This window comes from Strix uralensis, chromosome 2, assembly GCF_047716275.1.
Source record: "Strix uralensis isolate ZFMK-TIS-50842 chromosome 2, bStrUra1, whole genome shotgun sequence".
Classification (NCBI taxonomy): Eukaryota; Metazoa; Chordata; class Aves; order Strigiformes; family Strigidae; genus Strix; species Strix uralensis.
In genome coordinates, this window is record NC_133973.1 from 64,489,450 (window position 1) to 64,513,542 (window position 24,093).

General features: G+C 38.6%; 1 protein-coding gene across 11 annotated transcripts in view; it reads left to right on the forward strand.

Annotated features, from left to right (window-relative positions):
• The window catches only part of UBE3A (ubiquitin protein ligase E3A), a 55,450-nt gene extending 39,207 nt beyond the window's left edge, over positions 1-16,243 (forward strand). For all 11 annotated transcript variants that reach the window (XM_074859001.1, XM_074859005.1, XM_074858997.1 and 8 more), the window contains 7 exons: positions 6,591-6,735; positions 10,419-10,624; positions 12,808-12,972; positions 13,369-13,524; positions 13,616-13,689; positions 14,579-14,722; positions 14,943-16,243. In XM_074859001.1, the coding sequence (XP_074715102.1) occupies positions 6,591-6,735; positions 10,419-10,624; positions 12,808-12,972; positions 13,369-13,524; positions 13,616-13,689; positions 14,579-14,722; positions 14,943-15,063 (1,011 nt within the window). In that variant the 3' untranslated portion in view covers positions 15,064-16,243. The remainder of the gene's footprint in view (positions 1-6,590; positions 6,736-10,418; positions 10,625-12,807; positions 12,973-13,368; positions 13,525-13,615; positions 13,690-14,578; positions 14,723-14,942) is intronic.
• The last annotated feature ends 7,850 nt before the right edge of the window (positions 16,244-24,093 follow it).

The window sequence follows — 24,093 nt, forward strand, 5'->3', positions numbered from 1 at the left end:
TAAAGCCAACTGTGTACCAGTTTTCTAATTTAAGAATACTCTTTGTAATTTCATTACCTATCAGACTTAGTCGTATCCAGTTATGTTTTGTCATATTAATGTAATAGAATGTATTTCCTTAACTGTTCATCTTTGGAATATATAAATACTGGAAAAAATGGAGGGACAGTACTATCTCTTTAGGAGAGAATGGGCTAAAAAAGGGTAAGACCTAGTTTTAGGGAGATGTTCGTTTTAATGCAGTTCCAGCAGAGAAGAAGCAGACCTTCCTCTGCATGCTGATGATGGGAAGGAAAATCTGTAAATATGAGAAAAGGCATTCTTCCACATATTGCTTGTTGTGGAAGGAAGCTGAAATCTTTGAGGACAAAAAAATGTTTGGTGTTGCTTAGAAGGCTCAAGGGCAACATCAAGTTGGTGCAGCTGCTATATCACAAAGGTACACAGCAGTCACTGATGTGCACACTCTTGGTCTGCTGGAAATTTAGGTAATTTTAAATCAGATTAAGCTCAAACATACTAATTTAAATTTTGATGCTCTTGTAGCAGCCCTTGCACAGCCTAGCAGTCTATGAGTACATGCCTGGGTAGTTGCCATGGATCCTCTTATGGCTATTAATTTAAGCTGTCAGAACATGCTAAACTATGGTGATCTGAGTGAGAATTTTAAACTATTTATTCTGGGACAAAAAATAAAGCAAAAAAGATAAAATTGTTCTAAATTCAGGTAGTCTGAACTGTAATGTTAGTGAATGAGATGAAGTGCAGCCCAGGCATTTCTCGAAAGTGGAAAATTGATTATATTCAGTAAAGTGGAGATGAATGAAGACCCACCATCTCAGCTGGAGGAAGGAAGCTGTATGTGCCATTTTAAACAGAAGCAACAAGGTAGCTGTTGTGAGATCATGTGGACCTAAGAGAAAATTGTGTTGATAAATGTGTGTGATGGATACAGAAATCACCTTTTAAACTATTGATATGTTTTAATTGATGATATAAAGTATTGGTGCTCAAGGAAGAGATTTTAAATATTCCTGAGAAAGTGTTAGGAGTTAAAGGAGTGAATGGAACAATACAATGTATCTGTTTACTATGGAGTGCCTATGTCTCATTTGTTTCTTCTCATTTTAATATCAAAAAGGATGCAATAGGAATACATTCATAGAGTTCAGAGTGCCTTCAGAGAGATTGTAAAGTCCTCTTAATGGTAAAAGATGACAGAGAGGACATAAAAGATGTCATGGAAAAGTTGAATGGGAAATGCTGTTTTTCTCAACTGGTAGCACCTAATCCTATCATCAGGAAGCAAGCTTAACATAAGCAAAAGGGTGCGTTTTTTCCATAGTGTGTACCTTAAAATTATGGATTTCTTTGCCCAGAACTTGTAGCTCTTCATGAAAGAAATATCCATCAAAAGGTAATGAGCATTACACGTATTTTGATGTGACCCACACACAAACCTTGGGAAGTCTCTTAAGCTGCAAGTCTGTTGGTAGCTGGAAAAGTATTGTAGGGAAAATACTGTTCCACACTGTAGTTTTGCAGTTTCTTCAGCAAGTGCCTGATCGTTTAAGAACTGCTGTTGTTACAGGTACTTCCTCTTGAGAAGTGATTTTTTTTTTAGTAGTTTTCACAATTTGTTTCTACTTCCTAATTGGTGTGAAATAGGTCTTGGAGGGAAATCTTCAGTCTTATGTCCTAATCCTTAGGGTAACTTGCTCTATCTCCGATTGTGGTTAAAGATGGGTATTCTGTAGCAGCACTGACATCATCAAACCTAAGTGAAAGCTACATTGCATGAGTTTGCATCAGTTTTGGGTGCAGTGTTGAACTTTGGAAGGGTCTCACTGAAAACTCAGAAAGATCTTGCGAAGGTATTAGTTTTCAGTAGTAAAAGCATATTCTTCCTGTTCAGTGGCAAAATGCTTCCAAACATGCTTAAATTACAGGTAAGTAAATATGATTACCAATATTTTTCCCCTTGAATTGCATTTTTTACTTCTGGGGTTTGAATACTTAGACTTGTTTGAATTGTAATTACATACTCATGTCACTAGACCTGTGTCTTTACAGAACAATCAGGGCAGACTTTCTTGACTACATCTGGAATAACTCTGATAACTTCCTGATAAAAGCATTTTCAGAAATATTGATTAAAATGAGATTGAGATGATCTTATTCATATTTTATTGATGTTGGATATTTTTCAAGCAAATATATCAATCAGCCTTCATAATTTCTTGCAAATGGACTAAGTAGTGGTCTTACTCTGCTAATGAGTCGAGCTAATTAAGTTATCACCAAGCTGTTTTTCTCTTATCAATATTTAATATTTAAACTTTTAGAATTCAGTATGTACATCTTCTCACTTTTTGGACTTCATTAAAACAAGTATGAGCACTGGTAAGTGATTTTTTTATTATTACTGTAGGATTTTTTTTTTATTGAGAATTTGAAGCAATACCTTTGAAGCAATAATTTGTTTAAAGTTGCTTATTAAGAGAAGCATAGTTCACCCTGGAACACATATATCTAAGGAAAAATTTCATTTACAGATTCATTGTTCAATTTCTTTGCACATGAAACTGGCATCAGAAATTTCTTTTTCTTTTTTCAGTTGAAATGGACTTGATGAAACATGTTTTCTTTGTATTATGTACTTATTGTGTAGTTACCTGTATGTACGTTAGTCTGAAAAGTCACTGGAGGGTGGGGGGGAATGTTGGAATTGGTAAAGTGCTAGTCCCCGCTTTTATTAAGGAACCCTTACCTTTGGAAGTTGGTAGTTCAGTTTGCAGTTCTTGAAAGCAGTTAACATGCTTTTTTGTGTCTAACAGGTTTAAGAAGTTAGCTGTACTCCTGCTGAGTCACTTTATGTGGATGTGGTAGTAATGAAAGGAAGTTTATCCTTAAATCACCTCTTCTGCCTTTTCATCTCCCAACAGCTGTTTCTTTCATCCCCTTCCTCTGAGTTTACTCTTCCCTCCCCACACCCATGCCACATATTGTATGTGGATTTATTCTCAGGTAGCAGTAATTTGAAGGGTGTGAGTTATGACACTCAAGTTCTGCAAGTGAAAATGTGGTGGATTCTTTCAGCAGAGTATGGCTGGTGCTTGCTCACAAATTAGAAACTCACTGTGACAAATTCCATGTTAAATGTAGACAGCTGGTAGGCAGCAAACCACTCTTGCTTGTAAATGACTCTGCTGAATATACTGATGAGCAAAAGCTCTTACATGACAAATGAAGCCAGTAGACAGATCCTCATAGTATATTAGCAGCAAAGTACTTCAGGAGCTTTTAGGTGGTTCTAGACTAAATTGATATTTGTGTGTTCAGTTGAAAATCTCGGCACTAGTATGCCTTGGTTGTGTGACTGTGGTGTATGCAAGCTCCGCTGGCAAGCATATGCATGAACCATAAAGTACAGTTTGAGAGGATGCTTTTTAGTCACTTCAAGTATTACTTCACGTGCCATTTTTCAGGAAAATGCAGTGACTGACTTATGTCATGATGTGTCATTGGTGCTTTCAAACTTGAATTAGTTCTGTTCATGTCATTTTTGCCTTCTAGTAAGTATTCCTGCCACTGCTTTAAAGAGAACTTTTATGTTACATTAGTAGAACTTGAGGGGGGTTTTGATCGTTTTTAACTGAATAGGGATTAGTTCGGTTACTATCAATTTTAAGAAGGTAGCCTGATGTTCTAAATCATACTTTATGCTGTGGCACAATATCATGTTTCAGCCAACAAATACAGGTATTCTTTATAACGTCATGTCTCAGGTTTCAGCTTTTCAATTCACAGATACTCAATTTTTGATGCTGTTGCTACACATGTGCTTTTTGGGAAGTCCCTGGAAAATTTAATGACAATTTCATCTGCTTGGCCTGTCAAACAATCATGACAGAAAACACATTAGCTCCTAAAACTTAAGGAATTCACACACACATAGATTAGGGTTGTCCGCCAGCATCTGTGTTGACATGACTGAGGCAGCTCTGATTATTTTAAAAAAAACAAAACCCAAAACCTTTTAACTGAAGTTTATGCTTCCTCACTATAGAAACACTGCTGCAGTTTGCTAAAATTCGGTGCCTTTCTACTATCGTGACTTAACACTGAGTTCCAGTTTTCTTGTGAAGCATCAGTGTTGAGACGTTCAGAGGAGCGGCCAAACCCACAACCTTCAGTTGAGCAGCTTAGCAACATTGTCCTGGTTATAGAATGACTTCATGGAACATTAACCTTTGACTCAAAATACTGATTTTTTGGTAATTCTGGTAAATCTGACTCCCTCTGACATCCAGCGCACTGTTCCAAACTGTCCAGGCAGTGTTGCTCAACTAAGAGTGTTTCCTTCCCCTTTTTTTAATACTGCTTTTCTTTTACGTTACTCATTGCAGTGTAGTTCTCAGCCAAAAAATAATTTTGAAATAATTTTTAATTGCTTCATACGTATAAATATGAGCACTCTCCTTAGTATATTTCTGTGACACGAGAGCCTTTACGCTCTGACAAAGGGTTGCTGTCCCAAAAGTAATGCAGAGGCAATACCTACTTTCTCAGAACTTTGCAAAATTCATTAAACTTGCAAAACAATAAATTGCTGGTGGTAAATACTACAAAGCCAATGAAAGTCATGACTGGGGACTAAGAAAACAAAGCATTATTAGTGCCAGTTTTAAGTGGAAGGGATTCAAATAGGAGAACTTCTGTCTGTCCAGCTTGAATGTATAACCTGTGCTTACAATATTAAAATAAATGGTACTTCTATGTTTTTATAAAGTCTCAGTTGTATTTGGAACATGGCTTAAGCTCCATTGTCCTTGTATTCAGGAACAAAGTTTTTTTTATGCATCTGTAAGATGCATAACTTTGATTTACATGAAAGGCAAGATGCAAAACTACACTGTTATGGAACGTATGTGACAAGAATACCAATGCGGGGAGGAACAGCAACATGTTTCTGTTGCAGAAGTATTGTTGATAAAATACAATTAATTTCTAAGAATAAATGTTACTTGGTCTCCTTAGAGGAAAAAATAATGGCAAATAATGGCAAATTCATGGCAAATGATATGCAATAGAATACCAAATGCTTTAGGTAGTACATAACTAAGTTTTCCAGATAATCTTGTAATTCAGTGCTTAATCTCGATCAGTTAATCTGACTTGTTTGCATTATTGGGGTCTTCATGGCTTGTCACCATTTCTTTAACTGAGCTTTATACACTATGGAGTTCACTCTCACTCTTCCTGATACTAGTTTTCAATACCAGTTAGTGCAGTTCTTTCTCCATGTGCTTCTTCTACATGAGGAGCTTCAAAGTCTTCAAACCCGTTATGCTAACCACCTTTGATCTGCCACCCATCTACTCCCGCTGTGCTGCTTGAAACATGGCTGGCTGACTTGGCAGCTACCAGGAGAAAATGTACCTTACTGGTGGTGTCATTTTGAGTTGATGGTGTCACCATTGCTGCCTTTGTGTTGGCGTGTGTGTGTGTGGATAAGGTAGGGTAGTGAAATAAAAATAAATGGTTTTGCACGTTAAGGACACCTGCTGGTAAGTACAGTTTGCGCTAGCCCGCATTAGAGGCAAATCTCACCAGTAATATGGCCTTGGTAGAGGAATGTACAGGTCCATCTGTGCCTTACTTTACTGCTGTTGAGTTTTCTTTGCCATGCAGGTATGTTTAACGTAATCATGCTGCACAGTTTTAACCAATATGTTTATGCTTTTAAGAAGCATATTTCTTATCAGCTGCAAAATATCCTTGCGTAACTTTTGATTTACTGAAAGAATACATTTTTGTTGGAAGAAAGTGCAAGACCAGTAATGGCCTTTATATAGACATGAAACCCTTTCCTATGAAATGTCACAACTTCTATTTGACCTTAACTGAATTTTCACTTTTGTGGAAGCAATGCAGTAGCTCTGTTTAAAGGCACTGAAGAAATAAGAGCAAGAGATTTCTGAGACTTCTTCATTAAGGTCAAGAGGAAAGGAGATCAATTGGACTGATTAGAGACTTTATTTCCAGTGTGGTTTTTTTTTTTTCATTTTTTTTCCTCCAGCTCTGAGATGCAACTGCTAGTCAAAGGCTTGTCTTCTCTTCCACTGTAAATTATCACATGAATGTTCTGAAAACATATCTGTGCAATCCCTTCACAAAACTGTTGTCAAACATGTAGATCAGATTGTAGTCTCTTTTCATTGTCAGATGAATTTAATTATCCCAGTAATACATCTTGTTTTCATACTGTTTTGTGTGAATTTTGTGCAACACAATGCCTACTTATTTAAAATAAGCGCTTAAAAGAATAGAAATTGAGAAGGCTAATGGACTTAACTGGCTAACAGATCAGATCTGTGGTAAGTTTCTTGCTGCATTAATCACCACATTCTAATACGTGCTTAGAGTGGTTTAGCATTACTACTGGTTTCTGATATTTTACTGTTGTGATTTATACTTGTTTTCTTCTTGGGTTTGGAGGGTAGTTTTGATTTCATTATTTGATACTCAATTGACTCTTCTAGTAAACAGATTTACTAACAAAATACTTCTGTCTGTTCTCTCAACAGCTAGAGATGATTGCCATGGAAAATCCTGCAGACTTGAAGAAGCAGTTGTATGTTGAATTTGAAGGAGAGCAAGGGGTAGATGAAGGAGGTGTTTCCAAAGAATTTTTTCAGCTGGTTGTGGAAGAAATCTTCAATCCAGATATTGGTATGTTTTCTAATAATTTACTAATTTATCAGGTTTTTTTCCCATGAAAGTTTGGACCAGATGATCTTTCAAGGTCCTTTCCAACCTGGCTTGTTCTGTGTTTATGAAGTGTCTTTCTACATCTGCTGCTGCTTCTCTCTGAAGCTCTCCAGACTTCTTAGTGATCATGAGAGTACTTGACCCATTGAGGCTCACTATGTCATCATCAGACATCCTCCTAAGGAGGAATGATGAAAGGAATAACTGTATAATTAGTGAAAGCTGCTATTGCTTGTTTAGTTATAAATCAGTAGTATAGGGGTTCTTTGCAGGGTTCCTTTGTTCGTTCTCTCACCTTTCTCCTCGCTTTGCTTTGTGATTAGCTTCTAGAATTAGTAATCAAACCAAAGAGGAAGAGCTTCTGCAATAAAACCAGAGTAGGACTATGGTGAGTTCTTGAGTTATTTCCTCCCCTTCCTCCAGCTTAAAAAAATCTGACAGTCTCAATTCTTCTAATGATTTCAACCTAAAAGGGGTACAGCTCCAAAGTATGGCAATAATATCAAATTTGATTGAAGTTAGTTAAGAACTAGAAGTAAGTTGATATATTGGAGCCCAAGTTTTATATTTGTGTTTTAATAGTCACATTTCCATCTTATTCTTTTTTCACTTGCTCCCTGCACCAGTCTTTAATGCTTTTATCTTTATACATGTAAGGACATGCTGCTTTTAATATGCAGCTTGTCTGCTGTTCTGGAAAGATTAAAGTGTTTTAAAATGTTACAAATACTTTTATGTTAGTATAGAAATGAGGCCTACCAGGTTCCTGTGTTAATTTCATAGTTTATGTGAAATACGATGTCACGTTAAAGAAGCTCAATAGCTTATGGCCATTGGTTAATTTGGGCTCATTGAACTCTTATAAAAGAAAGCCATTGTTCTTGGTTTTGTAGCTTAGAAAATCGATGAAGAAACACAGAAATTCATTTTGACCAGGTTCAAGGAAGTCCCCAGAATCGGTAACAGAATCTGAACCTTAGCACTTGCCCTTTACCATACACAAGTCAGTTCTTGTAACAAGTGATACAGATCTGTAGATAAGTCTTACTCACTCTGAAAATTGCTATTAATTTGGAGAGCTTTGGAATCTGAGTTAGCAAGGTTACTTGCAATAGATTAGAGTATGGCAAAATAAGGAAGTTTTAGTACTTTGACAGAGTTGTATTTCCGATGCAAAATACATTTTTGACCTGAGTTTATCTAAACAGAAGTTGTCTGGGGTGTCTATATTGAAATACTCCTATTTAGTAATTGAAATCTGATTCAGTTAAGATCCAGCCAGTGTATGCATGCTCCCTGTGTGTAAAGATGTGCATGCATGTTTTAAATCTTACTTTTGTATTCAAAATACAAAAAATATGTACACTTTTTGTATTTATATGAACTTTGATTAAAAAAAGGGCATTTATTGGCTTTTGGCATAAATGTGTAAAAGCAGAAAACATAGCTTGTATTCAGTCTTCTTTTGCACCTATTAATATGCACTGCAGTATAACAGTTGATACACCATATATACCAAGGGACTTTTGTTGATTTGTAAACACTTTATTTACCAGAGAAAATGAAGGAAATCCTTTAAATGGAATTTAAAATGTATGTCCTCTGATAAGTATGTGTGGAGTGATGTTTATTGCTGTAATAGTTTCTTTGCCACTACATTTCAAGTGTTTTCATATTAAACTACCTTAAAGTTTTGCTCAAAGGAGGGAATAACTCAGACAAAATACTAGATTTATGACCCACAGGTCACCATGGTAAAGGGAAGAAGGAATAACTTCATATACTGTTCCTAGCAATGAAATACAATTGTTTTCTTCTTATTGCAGCTTTCAGTTTCTTCTGGTGTTTTATTATGATTTTAATATACTATAGTCTTAATTTTGGTCAGTGAACAAAATACTGTATTTCACATTAAAGTGTTTCCAGATGTGGATCTGGGCAAACTGTTAGTCCTTCTTTATTAGACATTGGCTAGATTTGTTTGTTTTGACTGTTTAATTCTTCCATCATCTTCCAGAAAGTACAAGTCATTAATTATGCCAGTGGTCCAGAAGTTACTTCAGTCAATTCAGAAAATGGAATGCAGGCTTCTATTTAATGTTTCTCCTATATATGCTTGTGTTGCTCATCCATTTCTGATTTCCAGTTGCCTGACCTGATGTGTTAGTCTGTAATTTGTGTGCTCCCCTAATAGCTGACCCTGTCCTAGTACCTTACTGAGATAAATAATCTTCAATTTTGGGGAATAGCCAGAGTCTCTGAATGAGTTTGCAGTTCATTTCCTTACATTGAATGAGAATTCAGGCTTTGTCTTGGCTGAAGGTGACATGATATTTTTCAGTCTTAGGAGTAATTTTGTGGCTCTGTTCATGTGGCTTTGTAATCAATTTGTACATCTCTGTAGGTTGTAAACAAGTATCTCTTAGAAGAGCTAAGATAAATCCTTGTGGCAAATGTAGTTCATGTGCTTGACCACATGCATCTAACTTCTGGTGTGTTGGGAGGAAGGAGCCTGGGCAATTTTCCTTAGGTTCTGCCTGGAAATCATGAAACTTAGCTGTACAGGCAACAGGTCACTAAGACTATACTTGTCCAGGGTGGTGTCTCTCTCTCCCCTTAAGTCTGTGGGTTTTGCATTTATCTTGCTTCAGTATCTAGTCAGGTAAGCAATGGATTTTACTGTAGGACTCATTTAAATAGTTTATAGCCTATACACAAACTCCAGTTTCATAAGCAAGAGCTAATCTAGTGGCTTGCTGCAGTCAAAAGGGTAAGGGACTCTGCCTTTCTCTTGCCTGTATGGTCCTCTCCGTTCCCTCCATGTGCCAGTTCAGCTGCTTGTTGAAGCCTTCTGTGAAGGTACTCAGCTTGTGAACTTAGTAGGAAATTGGTCACCTGAAAAGGTGACCTGAATCACATGAAGGGATAAGGGAAACAAAGCAAAACCTTTCCCTTTTAACAGTGACAAGCTGTTAAAATTGCACCCCTCCTGTGAAACAACAGTCCCATGTTACATCTTCCCCTCAAGTTAGGATGTATGTGATAGCTGCAGTGATAGGGACTTTGTTGAGTACCTTTAAACAAACAAAAAAATCTGTTGGGCATCTAACTTTAAGATCGTATGTGATGGTTAATCCCTGCTGCATCATCATAGCTTCCAATTCAGTAATAGGGCTGCGTCTAGTCCTGTTCCTTTGCTGGAAGTGGCCTGGAAAAGCCTTTGAGGAAAGGCTATCACTTTGTAGTAATTGGAGTTCTTCCGGACTATTTCATCCACGTGGTTTTTGATAGCGTTCTTTTCTTGCACTGCTGTATTTATCAAAGCTACAATCTATGTTGACAATGTGCTACTGCTTCCTCAGTAGTGGAAGGGGATGAAAGGTGGTGTGTACCACTTCAGCGGGCACTGCGGGATGTTGTATCGCATGTCTCCTGCAGAATTTTAGTGATAATGTGAGTAACAGTATTTTGAGCAGCTCCAATTACCCTAAGGTAAGTAGCTTCTCTTCGCCATTAAATTCAGTATAATGTTAAGTTAAACATGTTTTAGAAGCCTGCTAATGCAGATGGATTTATAATGGTATGTTTTACATGTTGTTTTTATTGAAATGTAACCGTAATTGTTCAACATCATTTTTTTACAGGGATGTTCACGTATGATGAATCTACAAAACTGTTTTGGTTTAATCCGTCCTCTTTTGAAACTGAGGGTCAGTTTACGCTGATTGGCATAGTACTGGGTCTGGCTATTTACAATAACTGTATACTGGATGTACATTTTCCCATGGTTGTCTACAGGAAGCTAATGGGCAAAAAAGGAACTTTCCGTGATCTGGCAGACTCTCACCCTGTAAGTTCATTATGTTCTTTGACTTTATTAATGCATTTTCCATACAATAACTTGATTTAGATTTGTATTAAACACAAGATCACTGTCAGAAGTGCAAGTGAAATAAGCAGTGACTTGTGTGAAGAGTCTGTATTTGTTAAATTCATAAGCAATATAACTTGTTAAAATAAATTTGTAAACAATAAAACTTCTTACTACATCTGGTTTGGAGAGGGCAGAATTGTCATGTCAACAAATAGGGCTGGGTATCAGTAAAACTTTGCTCTGATTCTTTTTTACATACTGCCTAAATTGCTTACTATCACTAAGTACTATTAAGCATAAACTATTATTAATAGTATCTTCCCAAAGAGACTTCTAAAATGAGGCTGGTTTATCTATTTGTAGAAGTAGATTTCTACAAAAAAAGTGAAAGTAACAGTAGATATGCAAAGGAGTGATGCTCATATTGGTCTTCATCTGAAGCAAATGACAGATGAGGCTGTTCATGAATAATATCCCTCCTGTTTGGGAGCAGTGATTAGTGTCCATCTTCCCCCACCCCTCCCCAACCAGAGGCTATATGAAAACACTAAGATGTGCACATGCTTTAGTAACTAGAGCATAGAAACGTATGCAGGATGTCTTGGTCCCGCTCCATCTTCCATCAAAGATCGCCAGTAGCTTTTTGTCATGGTAGCTAGTATGAGTTGTTAGTATGCATCATTTCATTTCAAATGGTGGGACATTTCCCTTCTCATAAGCAGTTATGCAAAATCTTCAGCTATTCAAAAAAGATGAGTAAAATGATACTGTTTAAAAAGAACTTGCCTTTTACTTTAATTAGAAAATGAGGCATGTGTAATCAAAAAATAGGTTATCCAGTCTGCTTTGGATGGCTACGTACAACAGCATGCCAGCTTTGACCAGTTTCTCTGTTAAATGATGTTGAGAAACACACAGTGCTCCCAGTTTCCTGTAACTTTTATTACATACTCAAAACTTTTTATGACAGAAAGTGTATTTATGTGTGGAACAAAGCAGTCGTCGGGGCATTTCTTAATTTTTTCCCCCCCTACTCTTTTGTTTATCTGACTTCTTTTAAAATAATTCTTTTTAAACTTTGTATTCTAATATAGGTTAAACACTTACTTCAGAGCTCTCAAACCAAAAATGAAATTCACAATAGTCAAGGCTCCCAATGTTTTTTTCTAATGCTACAGAGCATGGAGGATATGGTGTTCACCAGCTCTCACCACCAACGGTTCCAAGTCCAGTCATTTTTAGTGCAAGATATTTTTAAAGGTGCTGTGGAAGAATCAAAAGGATACAGATAGTGAGAGGATGAGGCTTACATGTAAACTTTTAATAATTAGAACATTGAGGGGAGATTTATTACTTCTACTTCACTGTAAAAATATAGTTTCACTCAGTTGTTGCTTTTACCTTCACCTTGCATTCTTAAACCCTACACCTCTGTCTCAGCCAAGTAATTGTTCCTTTTCTGTATAGCCTTTGGTTTCCAAGAGAGTCTTGGGCTTTTTCTAAGGCATATCAGGGAGGAAGGCTGGTTGCTGCTTTGAATAGAGCAAACTCATACAGGTAATTTCAGGTTCCAGTTGGCAAATTCTGACCTAATCTGGTGATTTTTTTTTTTTTTTTTTTTTTGTGCATAAGTGTTTTCTTACTCTAACAACTGCCCCATCTGTGTTGCTTCAAGATTACTTCCTGGTTTGTTTGGGTTTTAAATCAAAATGTAGGAGATAAAAGCCTGCTGCCTGAGATTTATCTGATATAAAATACAGCATTTTCTTTGATTTTAACACATGTAACTTACTAGTGTAACATGTTCTGGATGCCAAATATAAATACAGTTTCAAAAGAGTTAAGAAGAAGAGGTAATCAGTGGTTCCTAAGCTACAGGTCTGATCATTGCATTTAGGAAGATTCCTGGGTACTCCCTTCTGAGGGAGTTATCACTCATTGCCATGTTTCTTTTTTTATTTTAATACCTGCTATTGGTTGTTTTTACAAACACTGAGCTTAATATACCTTTGTTTGGACTGTCGTGGGAGTTCTTAGGTGACTTGTGTCATAGAATGTAACAACCCTTTTTGAGGTAGATGATTTCGTGTCTTCTGGTATTACATAATGAAATCTATTGAAACTTATTTATGACAGACATGTATTTCTTATTCTCTTAGGTTCTTTACCAGAGTTTGAGAGACTTACTAGAGTATGAAGGAAGTGTGGAAGATGATATGATGATAACGTTTCAAATATCTCATACGGATCTCTTTGGCAATCCAATGATGCATGATTTAAAGGAAAATGGTGATAAAATTCCTATTACAAATGAAAATAGAAAGGTACACAATTTTTTTAACATAACTGTAATTTTTGGATACTCTGTGCAGAATCATGTAGCACTCTATAAAGGTTTGGTCTCGCTTATAATTTAAGTTTAAAAGCCTTTTTAAATTCCCATAGCACAGCGTAGTTGTAAGCAGAAAAGGCTTCTCTTTTCAAGAAAGCATCAATACATGCATACATAGCTTCTGGGTGTGGTGTTTGACCTGTTTGAGAAATATTTAAGACTTGCTCTTTATTATTACTTAGTAGAAGCTGGGCCCAGAAAATCTATGTAGAGTTATAGAACTAAATGTATTTGGGGGTCTTGTAAATGTAATTACGTAGAATTATAGAATTAAACGTATTTGAGGGTTGAAGTACTAAGGGTTTTTTTGGGGATTGTTTCCTTACAGGAATTTGTCAATCTGTATGCTGACTATATACTCAATAAATCAGTAGAAAAACAGTTCAAGGCCTTTCGGAGAGGATTCCACATGGTGACCAATGAATCTCCTTTGAAATATTTATTTAGACCAGAGGAAATTGAATTACTTATTTGTGGAAGTAGGGTAAGAATTCTGAATATAACCAGAAAGTGGAGCTTTTTTGATCCTAAGTATATAATTAGTGGTCATTTTAAAAAATATCATCTTCTTACAGAATTTAGATTTTCAAGCACTAGAAGAAACTACAGAATATGATGGTGGCTATACAAGAGACTCTCTCATTATTAGGTAATTTTTTCTAATTTCTGAAAGATTAAAAGCACTTTACATGCCTGTTTCTTCATAATGAATGTAATACTGTAAGATTCAGTATTTTTGTAGTACTGGAGATGCAAGTGCCTTATGTATTATTTCACTTTACTCAAGTACTGCCATTGGAAAAGAGCAGATAGTAGAAGCATTGTCTTTAGCTTCCAGTGAACTTTGGTAAAGCTTAAAAGAGATTTTTTTTTTTTGCCTTAGACCATATAGTTAAATAATACCCAGTATAAACAGGGCTGTTTCAATAAATTACCACTGCTCTGCTGTTTTTTGGTTGTTTTTTTTTTAAATCACACACTGAATTGTTCAAATAGGTTGCACGTGTAGAACTTTCTTCTCTAATTAGAAATCAAGTAAATTTAATGTTGTAATGTTTTGACCTTCTTGTCCCCTTTGACTAGAGAGCTCTGAAGACAAGGGTCACAGAAGTGTGCATCTTCTGTCCTCTAGCCTTTGCCAACTGGTTCCTGCTAGGGTAGAAAACCTTTAGCAGGAGCTGCATTTCTTTACTGTGGTGGTCAAGAAGGTGGTAGAAATAAACACTGTAGTGGAACCAGTATAATTCCTTAGGAAATAGGAATAATAAAATAAAGGAAGAATATTTGCAGATTGTTTATCAGCTAAATTAACATTTAAAAACAGACTGCAGTGTTTTATTATTTCTGATTTGTACCTCTGCATCTCACCAGTTGGTAAATACATTACTGTTAGTTTTGGTTTCTGAATGCAACTTGCAAACTTGATGTTAAGATTGATTAGAATTACTAAAACCTTCAAAGTTCAATTACTTTTGAAAGTCTCACTTATAGCAAAGAAAGTTTTCAGTTTGCTTACTTTTTGATTTCTTCCTTGATAGGGAATTCTGGGAAATAGTCCATTCATTTACAGATGAACAGAAAAGACTATTCTTACAGTTTACAACAGGCACAGACAGAGCCCCTGTGGGAGGACTTGGAAAGTTAAAGATGATCATAGCCAAAAATGGCCCAGATACAGAGAGGTAAAAATAAAACCACTACCTTTTGCTTATTTATAAATAGAAGCAAATTCTGTGCTTTTAATTTATTAACTTAGTTAAATCTGAAAGTTGAATCTTTAAGTGAAGCAGATGCTCTTTAAATTCATTATTTTGGATTTGTGAAGTAATAATGTATTTCTTTGCATGTACTGCATGTTCCCAGATTTTAATTCTTTTTTTTTTCTTTTTGTTTTCCCCACAGGTTACCTACATCTCACACATGCTTTAATGTACTTTTGCTTCCGGAGTACTCAAGCAAAGAAAAGCTTAAAGAAAGATTATTGAAGGCCATCACATATGCCAAAGGATTTGGCATGCTGTAATAAATATAACAAAGGGATTAAAAAAAAAATGATGGTGATGATGTCCCTGTCCAAAAAGGCCATAAGATAGTGAGCTACAGTAGTCACCTGTGTTTGTGCCTCCCTTCTTTACTGGGGACATTGGGCTGGAACAGCAGATTTCAGCTGCTTATATGAACAAAATCTTTATTTTTTCTTTTAGCGTGAAAGTGTTACATATTCTTTCACTTGTATGTACAGAGAGGTTTTCCTGAATATTTATTTTAAGGGTTAAATCACTTTTGCTTGTGTTTATTACTGCTTGAAGTTGAGCCTTTTTGAGTATTTACAAGAAAACAAACTGTACTCTCCCAAGGAAAATATTGCCATCATTTGTAGACCATGTAACCTTCAAGTATGTGCTATATTTTTGTCCCTGTATCTAATCAAATCAAGAACTGTACTTTTTGAAGAGTTTGCTTTTGAAACTTGAAGTCTTGGAAAACAGTGTGATGCAATTACTGCTGTTCTAGCCCCCAAAGAGTTTCTGTGCAAAATCTTAAGAATCAATAAAGATGGAAGGGAGAACTTGGAATGTTAAATTGCAGCCTTGAGAACTTTACTTTAGTCACAGCACAACAATTAAAATTCATTTCACTATATGTTGTCTTCACATGTCTTGTAATAAACATTTCTTAGCATATGAAAGGGTAGAAATTTTAGTTACCTTTTTTTAAAAGAAGTTTACTGGGGAAAGTGCATTTTCAGCTGAACAGCTTTAGAGTAGGGAGTGAAGTGTTTGCAAAAAAGATAGGAAGTTTTTGCTATATTATAAACAAAGCATGTGGAAGTGCACTTAAAATGAAGTTTTATTCTTAATTGCCTATTATGTTGACATTTTAAATAGACAATCCAAAGTCTTCCCTACATGTTATGTCATCACCATTTATTTAATGAATTGTTGTTCCTACTTATCAAGGCACATGATCAGTGTTGCAACATAATCTAAAGGGATGGCTACTGTATTTTAATCTCATCTAACAATAAGCAAAATTGAACAATATTAAACGTAAGGCCTACTTCATGTTGTACACTTCCAACCATTAAATAAACTGTTAGAAAGTAAGTACTAAGCTTATGTTCATCTACTACATAAAGTATTCCGTAGGTTTTTAATTTAACTCTACAAATCATATCAGAAATAAATCCTTTACCTTTTGTAGTCTGTGTTTAATGTTAATTTCTCCTGTTGCAATATATGATAAAGGGATTATGCGTTTTTAAATGAAGATGTAACTGGCATATCTCTTTCATAATACAAGCTGCAGCGGTTGTGCAGAGCTGAGCTTGTGCCTTGACAATTGTTATAACTGACTACTACCGATCAAACCCGTGACTGTGTGGAATTGGCATTAAAAGGCATAGTTTTGAAATCATTGGAGAAAGAAAATACATCTTTCAGGACTATTTTAATAAATTCTTTCTAGTAATAGAAACAGACAACTGTTATGTAACTATGATGCTGAATAAAACAGTGACCTTTTTTCACCACGGTTCAGTGAAAAAGAAAACAAGTGACTTCCTTACTTTGACAAATTGGATATTAAATTATTTGATCAGAAGACATTGTAGTACAGCATAATTTGAGGGTTACAGGTACATAAAACTCTCCAGAAGTGAACAATAGTGATGTGGGGTCCAGCGATGTTCCTCTCAAATCTAAGCCAATGCAGGACAGTGTGGACATGGGGACTGAGACTTGCTGGGGAGGGAGAGGTGCTGGCTGCTGTCCTCTGGTCTTTGATCTTGAGGTGGCACTTAGGGCGTGCTGCCTTGAATGGTCACAGCATTGCATGTCCCTGAAGAGGAAAACATGAGATGCTTTACCTCTCAGTAGGGCAGCTGACAGCAGCACTTGCCAATTCTTTCAGGTTTGGGGTGTCTTTTACTGTAGGTGGTGAGAACAAGATTTGCTGAGTGCCTTGAGGTGTTTTCTTACAAGTATGAACCACATCATGATGCTGTTGCATGGTGTGTACTACATCAGTCATCTAATACCATTAAGCTGTATCCCTATAACTTGTTTTATTCTGATGTAGCTGTGGATGGTGGTTATGCCCAGCTGACAACTGTATAAGATTCATGTTGGTTTTTTTATATAGGTCCAAAAGCTGGGCAGACAGCGTAATTGGATAGCAATACAAAGTTCTCTAACTGAAGCATTGATGTTGTAAATATGCTTTTTCTGTCTTCCTTTTAGCATTAAGATTAAAATAATACATAATTGTATCTGTCTTTAAAAGCATAAGTTGTTCTTCAAGGAATCTTTTTCAGGTAAGATACAAGTACTTCATATCTGACAGATTTCCCGTGTAAATATATAGTGCCTCCCCCAAAATGCCACTGTATTGAGACCATATCTCCTTAGTGGTGTTATAAATGTTCTAATTGTCCAGCAGCAGCAGTTGGTAAGGTTTAAAATAAAAGAAATCTCAAAAGTCTTGTAGCTGCAGGCTGCTCTCCTGCCCTACAGAAGTTCCAGTCAGTCTTCTGTTGCTTGGAAGGTTTGTCAAAGTGGGGGAAATGCCATTTTAAGCTCTCTTTTTTTTTTTTTTTTTTTTTTTTTTTCCTGGGCTCTGGGCACACCCAGAATGTCCTTCACCCTCATTTCGTCTTTCAGCAATGTTTAACAAATTTTAGGGTCTACAAAGCCTACCTTGGAAATTTAGGTGTACTCATGTCACTGAAATACCTCTCTCAAGCGAAACAGAAGACTCCTCTTCCAGGGTAGCAGTGGGATGCCAGTGTGCTGGTGCTCTCTCCTAGGGTGTCCTTAATATGTTAACGAGAAAATATTTTGGGCATCTCAGCATTGTCTCATTTGACAAGTGACAAATGCCTCTGAGCATTTCTTTCTGCACCCTGATAGACTGCCAAGATGTTTCCAGCCTTGGTGTGAAGGGGACATTAGGCTTTTTGTCTGTATTTTGTAGTGTCATATGCCTCAAAAATGATGGTAGTGCTAGATAGGCTGAAAAGAGTCACCTTAAGTACTGAACAAATAAGGCATTTTTCTAAGATTTCATTAGGAGCAAGGGAATAGTTGTTTGGCTCTAAAGGTATGTTAGCACATGACTCTGCATGAACAGAGCATCATCTTTTAAAAGATGAAAGCTTTTGTTTCCTGCTAAAAAGATTTCAGGAACAGCCATCAGGAGTGAGCACAGTTCAGTTAACTAAGGAATAGTGTTTGTTGAAGTTCTGACAGGATTTACCTTCCCTTCGGCAGGCAGTAGCCTGACACAGGACTATGGCAGCCAAGGAGACCCTCCCCAGGCCTGTGCTTTGAGGAAGGCTGATGCTGGAATGGGCTGGCGATGAGCCTGGGGCTCCAAACCCCTCTGCTATGGTAGTCAACCCATTCATCCAACAGCAGTCTTCACTGCTGAAGCAGGAGCCTCATACCATGCAGGTGTGATCTACCTGATGGGCTGAGCCTCCAGGTAGCCCCCAGTGAGGGCTACCCAGATGCTTCCCTGGGTTTCCGCTCTGTGGAGCGGGGAGTGGGACACAGGTTTCCACGCCACTGATGTTCAGTGGGAGGACAACCCCCACAGCATCAGCTTTAAGGTGCTTCCCTGTTGTAGCCAATTAGCTACAGGTAAATTTTTAATCTCAAAATTTCCTGGTTGTCTCAAGAATTTTGAGGATGAAGATAATTCAATCGGGTTGAATGTTTGAGCTATGCCTTATTTATTATTCAGAAAAACAGCATTTCAGCATACAAAATGGAGGAGGAAGCTATGCAAAACCAAGCCTTAGTTTAGTTTATGATGGTTCATCTCAGAATCACAAGGGTTTGTGATAAGTTACCTACAGTTCCCGTTTGTACTTGTGCACAACTTTAATTAAACTTTCAGAATTGCTGGTGATCAAAATTGTTGTCAACAAATTCATAAGACCATCAGGGACTTGAAATAAATTTTATTGAGAAATTCACCTTTTATACTGTATCATAGAAGGGACACTGCTTTGGAAATAGAGTTGATACTGGCATTTGCCTTTAGACTTCTTATCTGGATTAATTCATTTGGAAAACCCATGAAATAATGGTATGTAAATAATGGTATGTATTTTTCTCCAGTGCTCCATCTAAAGATGTCTTCAGCTGTTTTTATTATTTTTCATTAACAAAATTGAATAAGGTGTCTCGCTGCAGGATTTCTCTAGTAATTTAAAAAGTTATTTGCTCGGTGACTTTGGCTGTATGCTGCACAGCTATAAGGTTTCTGTCTTCATAGCTTTGCTGTCATTAAATCGCCAAGCGAGGGGCTGGCCTGCAGTTGGAATTGCGTCCTGATGTGCCACCACTGAATGTGGGAATCTCCCTTCTCCCGTTGTCCCAGAAGTTTCCAGTGCACCTTTGGTTGAGCTCCTGGTAAGTGGCATCGGGGCCAAGCCTGACACGGGGCAGCTCATTCACTGCAACTGCAGGTGGACCAGGAACTGCACAGCCTGTTGAAAGCCTCTGTGACAGAATCCATGGGGAGCAGAAAAAGGAACTTTTTCCTTGATGTGTCCTTGGGCTGTGTCTCCTGCAAGCTTTGCGCTCTGAAGAGCAGAAAGTGGGGCATGGTGGGTGTTGGTTTGGGATCCCACATTCTCCTTGGACAGAAGGAGGGACTTTCACAGGTGTAAGATTGCGAGTAGAAAAGGCTTGTGATCTTTGATAAGCCACGATCAATCCTTTTTGGTTGGTTGGTTTTTTCCCCCTCTCAGAAAAATGTTGTATTTCTTTCACTTGGATGCAAATTCCCATTTATCTGAAACTTACTGTATGAAACATTGGTCACTCTTTTGCAGTTGCTGGTTTACGGGATGGGCTCTGGGCGGGAGCTGGGTTTGGCTGGAGAAGTCACGTTAAGCTGCGGGGGGGAGCAAGTGAGAGGGTGAGACAGGAGAGGAAGGGATGGATGGGTTGGCAGACAAAAGGTGGGAAGAGAAGCAGTTGGAAAATGGATTTTGATTGAGAAACAAACTAGACAGGAAGGAAGTGGAGGTGTGTCTTGTTTTTTTTAACTGAGGAGGGTTGTAAAGGATCTTGGGAAGACACGGTGTGGTGGGAAGGTGGTTTTAATTTCAGATGTGCTGCTTTGTGATACACAAGCCTGGTTTTGTTGTGCGGTATTTGTAGGATATATCCAGAGAGCAGTCCTGATAAATAATGGAAGTCTACCTAGTATGCTTGTGTTTATGGATGTCTGTTACTCAGTATATATCCTGCTTCAGGATTTCTACGTGGGGAAACTTTTAAGAGATGGGGACATCAGAGGTACAAGTAGAGGGTGGGAATTGTTACTCTATTTTAGGATAATCAAATGACATTAGGAACTGCTACATTATCTTCCCGGGTAGGTTTGTGCATAGTTTTGAGACTTAAAAATGAAACCAGAGCTGACTCTGGAAGTCAGCCAGTGATCACTGGAGTCGGGCTTCTGCCTCCGGAAGGACACGCAGCACAGCTGAACTATAAACAACTACGCGTGCAAGGATGCTGCTGCTCATGTGGGCTTGGTTGGAAACTAGTACTGAGCAATGTCCAGTGAAGATAAAAACTGCAGCAGCTTGAAGATTTGTGACTGAACTGTTGTCACGTGCCAAGCTGATGTGAAGCCTTTCTTAATGTCACCAAAAGCTCTGGCATACATTTTTGCTGTGCCAGTGGGATCACGTAGGGAGAAAATCCCTTAAATCTATCTTCCCAGTGCATCCTTTTGCTTCTGGATTTGTATAGTACAGCAGTGCAAGCAATGCTGCTCACAAGTAACTGTCTATAAAATGGCAACTCATTGAACATTGCTGTTGTAAGTTTCAAGCTGCCAGATAGCAAATGCTGCTACATTTGATTTACTTATTTCCTGTTGCAAGGACTCAGTGTTTGAGCAGTAAGGAGTAAAAATCAGATGAGCTAATATGATACAATTAAGGGGTTCTTATTATTTGCTAATATAATTGATTTTAATAAAAAATGGGAACTCAGCACTAGAATGTTTCCTAGATGAAAGCATGTTTTCAAAAGAATAATATCCCTTGTGCTATGTACACTGATTTTAAAAAAAAAATTTAATTGTCATCTGCACATGAAGAATCCTATGAACTTTGTAGCAAGTCACCTAAAATAAAGCAGGTGACACTGTGGCCTCAGCAACACAGATACTTTCTTTTCAAAACACAACACAGATTTCTTTATAAGCATCTGATAAGGGTTACTCTTGAGCCAGTTTTTTTCACCTTGAATCTCTCTGGGGAAGGTCTCATATTCTTGAACTGAAGTCCCCAAGTGGATATTCTTTCTAACAAAATTCCTGTCTGGCTGCTTTGCAGTAGGGCTGCAGTCACTGGGCTCTGCTTTTATCAAGCTCCGCTTTCTGCCCCCGCCGCAATGGCTGGCAGCCAGCCCAGGTGAGAGCATCGCTCCTGCACCAGGAGTCATTCCAGATGGTGGCCCTCAGGCCTTTTGGAGGCAATCCTGCCTCAGACCTGCAGCTTTCTGAATAAGCAGTTTGACTTTATCATCCAAGATGATTTCCTTGATGGCTTTGCTTTTGGAGAAGAGGCCTTCTTGGTGTCTTGGCCTTAGGCCAGGTTTCCTGGGTTCAGGACTCTGTTTCTGGGACCACCCACTGCTGCTGTTGCCACCTTCAGAGGATGGTTTTGGTCCCTCATCTCTCCTTCATGCTCTTGGCTTCTCCCAGAGGGACAGTGGGTGGCCTGGAGCCAGTGCTCTCAGCTGCCATGTCCCACTGCAGACCAGCAATTGCAATGGGGGAAGCTGTAGGTGCAGAAGTGATGGTGATCTGCCTGTTGCCTCTGAGCCTCGCTGCTGCAGGGCTGCGGGTGATAAAAATGGGCTGGTTTGGCAGTTTCTTCCCAGCATCGGCAAGGTGGGAGCCTCCAGCAGCCATATCCTCCTGTTTTTCACCTTTCCTCTGGGAATCTCCCATCCCAAGGCAAGTTGCAGCCTCTGGAGACTCCTGAGTTTTCTCTGCAATTTTTTTTTTTTTTGTGCCCCCAATACAAGTGAGAGTGAAGCCCTCTAGGACTGAAATCCATATGGAGTAGGTAGCTCTGCTGTGCTGTACAATGTTTCTCCTGCCCTTGGCACCAGCGATGGCTGGGAGGGGGAGCATGCTCTGCTGCAGACGACCCTGTCGCCCATCGGTCTGGCGTGGGCCCCTTCTGGCCACCAAAGTTTAAGTGAAATTCAGTTGTAGAAAACTGCCTAGTCAATAGAAAGGGGCTTCCCCATCTGCTTTCTCCGGTGCTTCAGGTCACTGTGTCTCTTTTGTAAGTCTCTCTTCCCCATCGGTGGCAGCAAGCTGAGCCACTTGGTTTCTCTCTCACCTGGGACAGGTCTCTCACCCCTGCCCTCAGCTGCAGTTTTGAACTGCCACCGGCTGCCCCGAGGCGTTGTGTGGGTCTTTTCTCACTCCTCTCCTTCCTGGTCGCGCTCATGCTCCTTTGGCTGCCAGTGCTTGTGGCTGGTGCAGTTAGGTTATAGCTGGTGAAACATTTTCAAAACAGTTGGCCTTGAAACCCCGAACTGAAAGTGTTTTGTTTGGGGCAGCTCCTCTGTCAACCTGCCTGGTAGCCGGGAGCCTCACCCATACAGTCAGCGCTCTGGTCTGCACCCCACACAGAGAAGCCTGGCTGTGGCTGGCAGGATGCATGAGCTGTGGTGGCAACTGATGTGTTTGGAAAGGCATGAGCTGCTTTCCTAGAAAAGCTCTGCAGCTTTTTGTTGCTAGACATAAGCTTTTTTCTAACCTTCATGCCGGTGTAGTCAGAGGCAGCTGTGTTTATTGCAAGATGAGGCATTGGGTTTTCAGTAGTCAGAATCCAATAAAAAACCCACCTCTGGATCATGTCCTTCACCATAGAGTGCCCAAGGTCGCTGCTCTAAGAGAGGCTTCTTTGTGCCAAGCACTGACAAGTACCTGTGAAGAAACAGCCCTGAGGACTTTCTTTAAACAGCCTAAATCTGCAAATAATTTGAAAATAGTGGGAATCCCACTGAAACTTGCTGGATTAATTATCTGCACCATTCTGCAAGTAAAATATTTGTACTTCAGTGGGGAACTGGCAATCAGTTCTCCTGAAGAGTAGATCTTTGCAGCACAGGTGGTTTGATTCATCAGCCCTGGAAGCAAGCTGTGCTAAAAAAAAAAAAAAAAAAGTAAAAAAGTTGTTCTGTGTTTCTCTGTCTCCTTCTCTGGAAAGGCAGACAGTGCCCCTTGGTTTTTGCTATGCTACCCACATGGAGGGGCTGCTTGGGTGTAGTGACTGCTGTGGGGTGGCTCCCCTTTCAGGGTGATGCGGGGGGAAATAACTGCTCACAAATAAGAACAGAATATTGTTGGGTTTTTTTCTTCTCAGGAAACTAAATAAATGACATGTCAAAAAGCTGAGAAATTAATAGCTATTCATCAAGATGCACATCAGTCCAGAATACAGAATCCTGATTTTCCATGTTACTGTTTTCCATTGCCCTGTTATGGAGTGGTTGATAGCAGCCCCTACAAACAGTAAGGAAAGAAAAATGCAATAGCAACCATTAGTAAATTCCTTTCATGTTTCTGCACTTCTGGTTTTAGAAACTGACCCCCAATTTACCTATACAACTAAGACAGGTCTCTGTTAGAGCTGATGGTGTCCTCCTTGGCCTCTTGGGAAAACAGCCTTTGGCATGGGAGCTGTAGCCATTGGCACTGTGTCCTGCACTCTCCCTGCAGAAGCCAAGCAGAAATGGTAGAGCTGATGAAGAAAAGTCTCATTGTGAGAACTGCTGCTACTTCTGGAGTAAAACTAATGCTTGTGTTCATCCTTGAAGATGAGGACACCCTGCTGTCCTGCTCTTGAGGTTGCAGAAACCGGTTTTGCTTAAATAATATGAGTCTTCCCTTCCCTCCTCACTCTGCTCTTAGGGTGTGGAGTGGGGAGGACTGCAAACACAGAGCAGCAGAATTTTATTTTCCACAGTGAAGATGCAAGGGTAGTTGGCAGCAGCCAAGT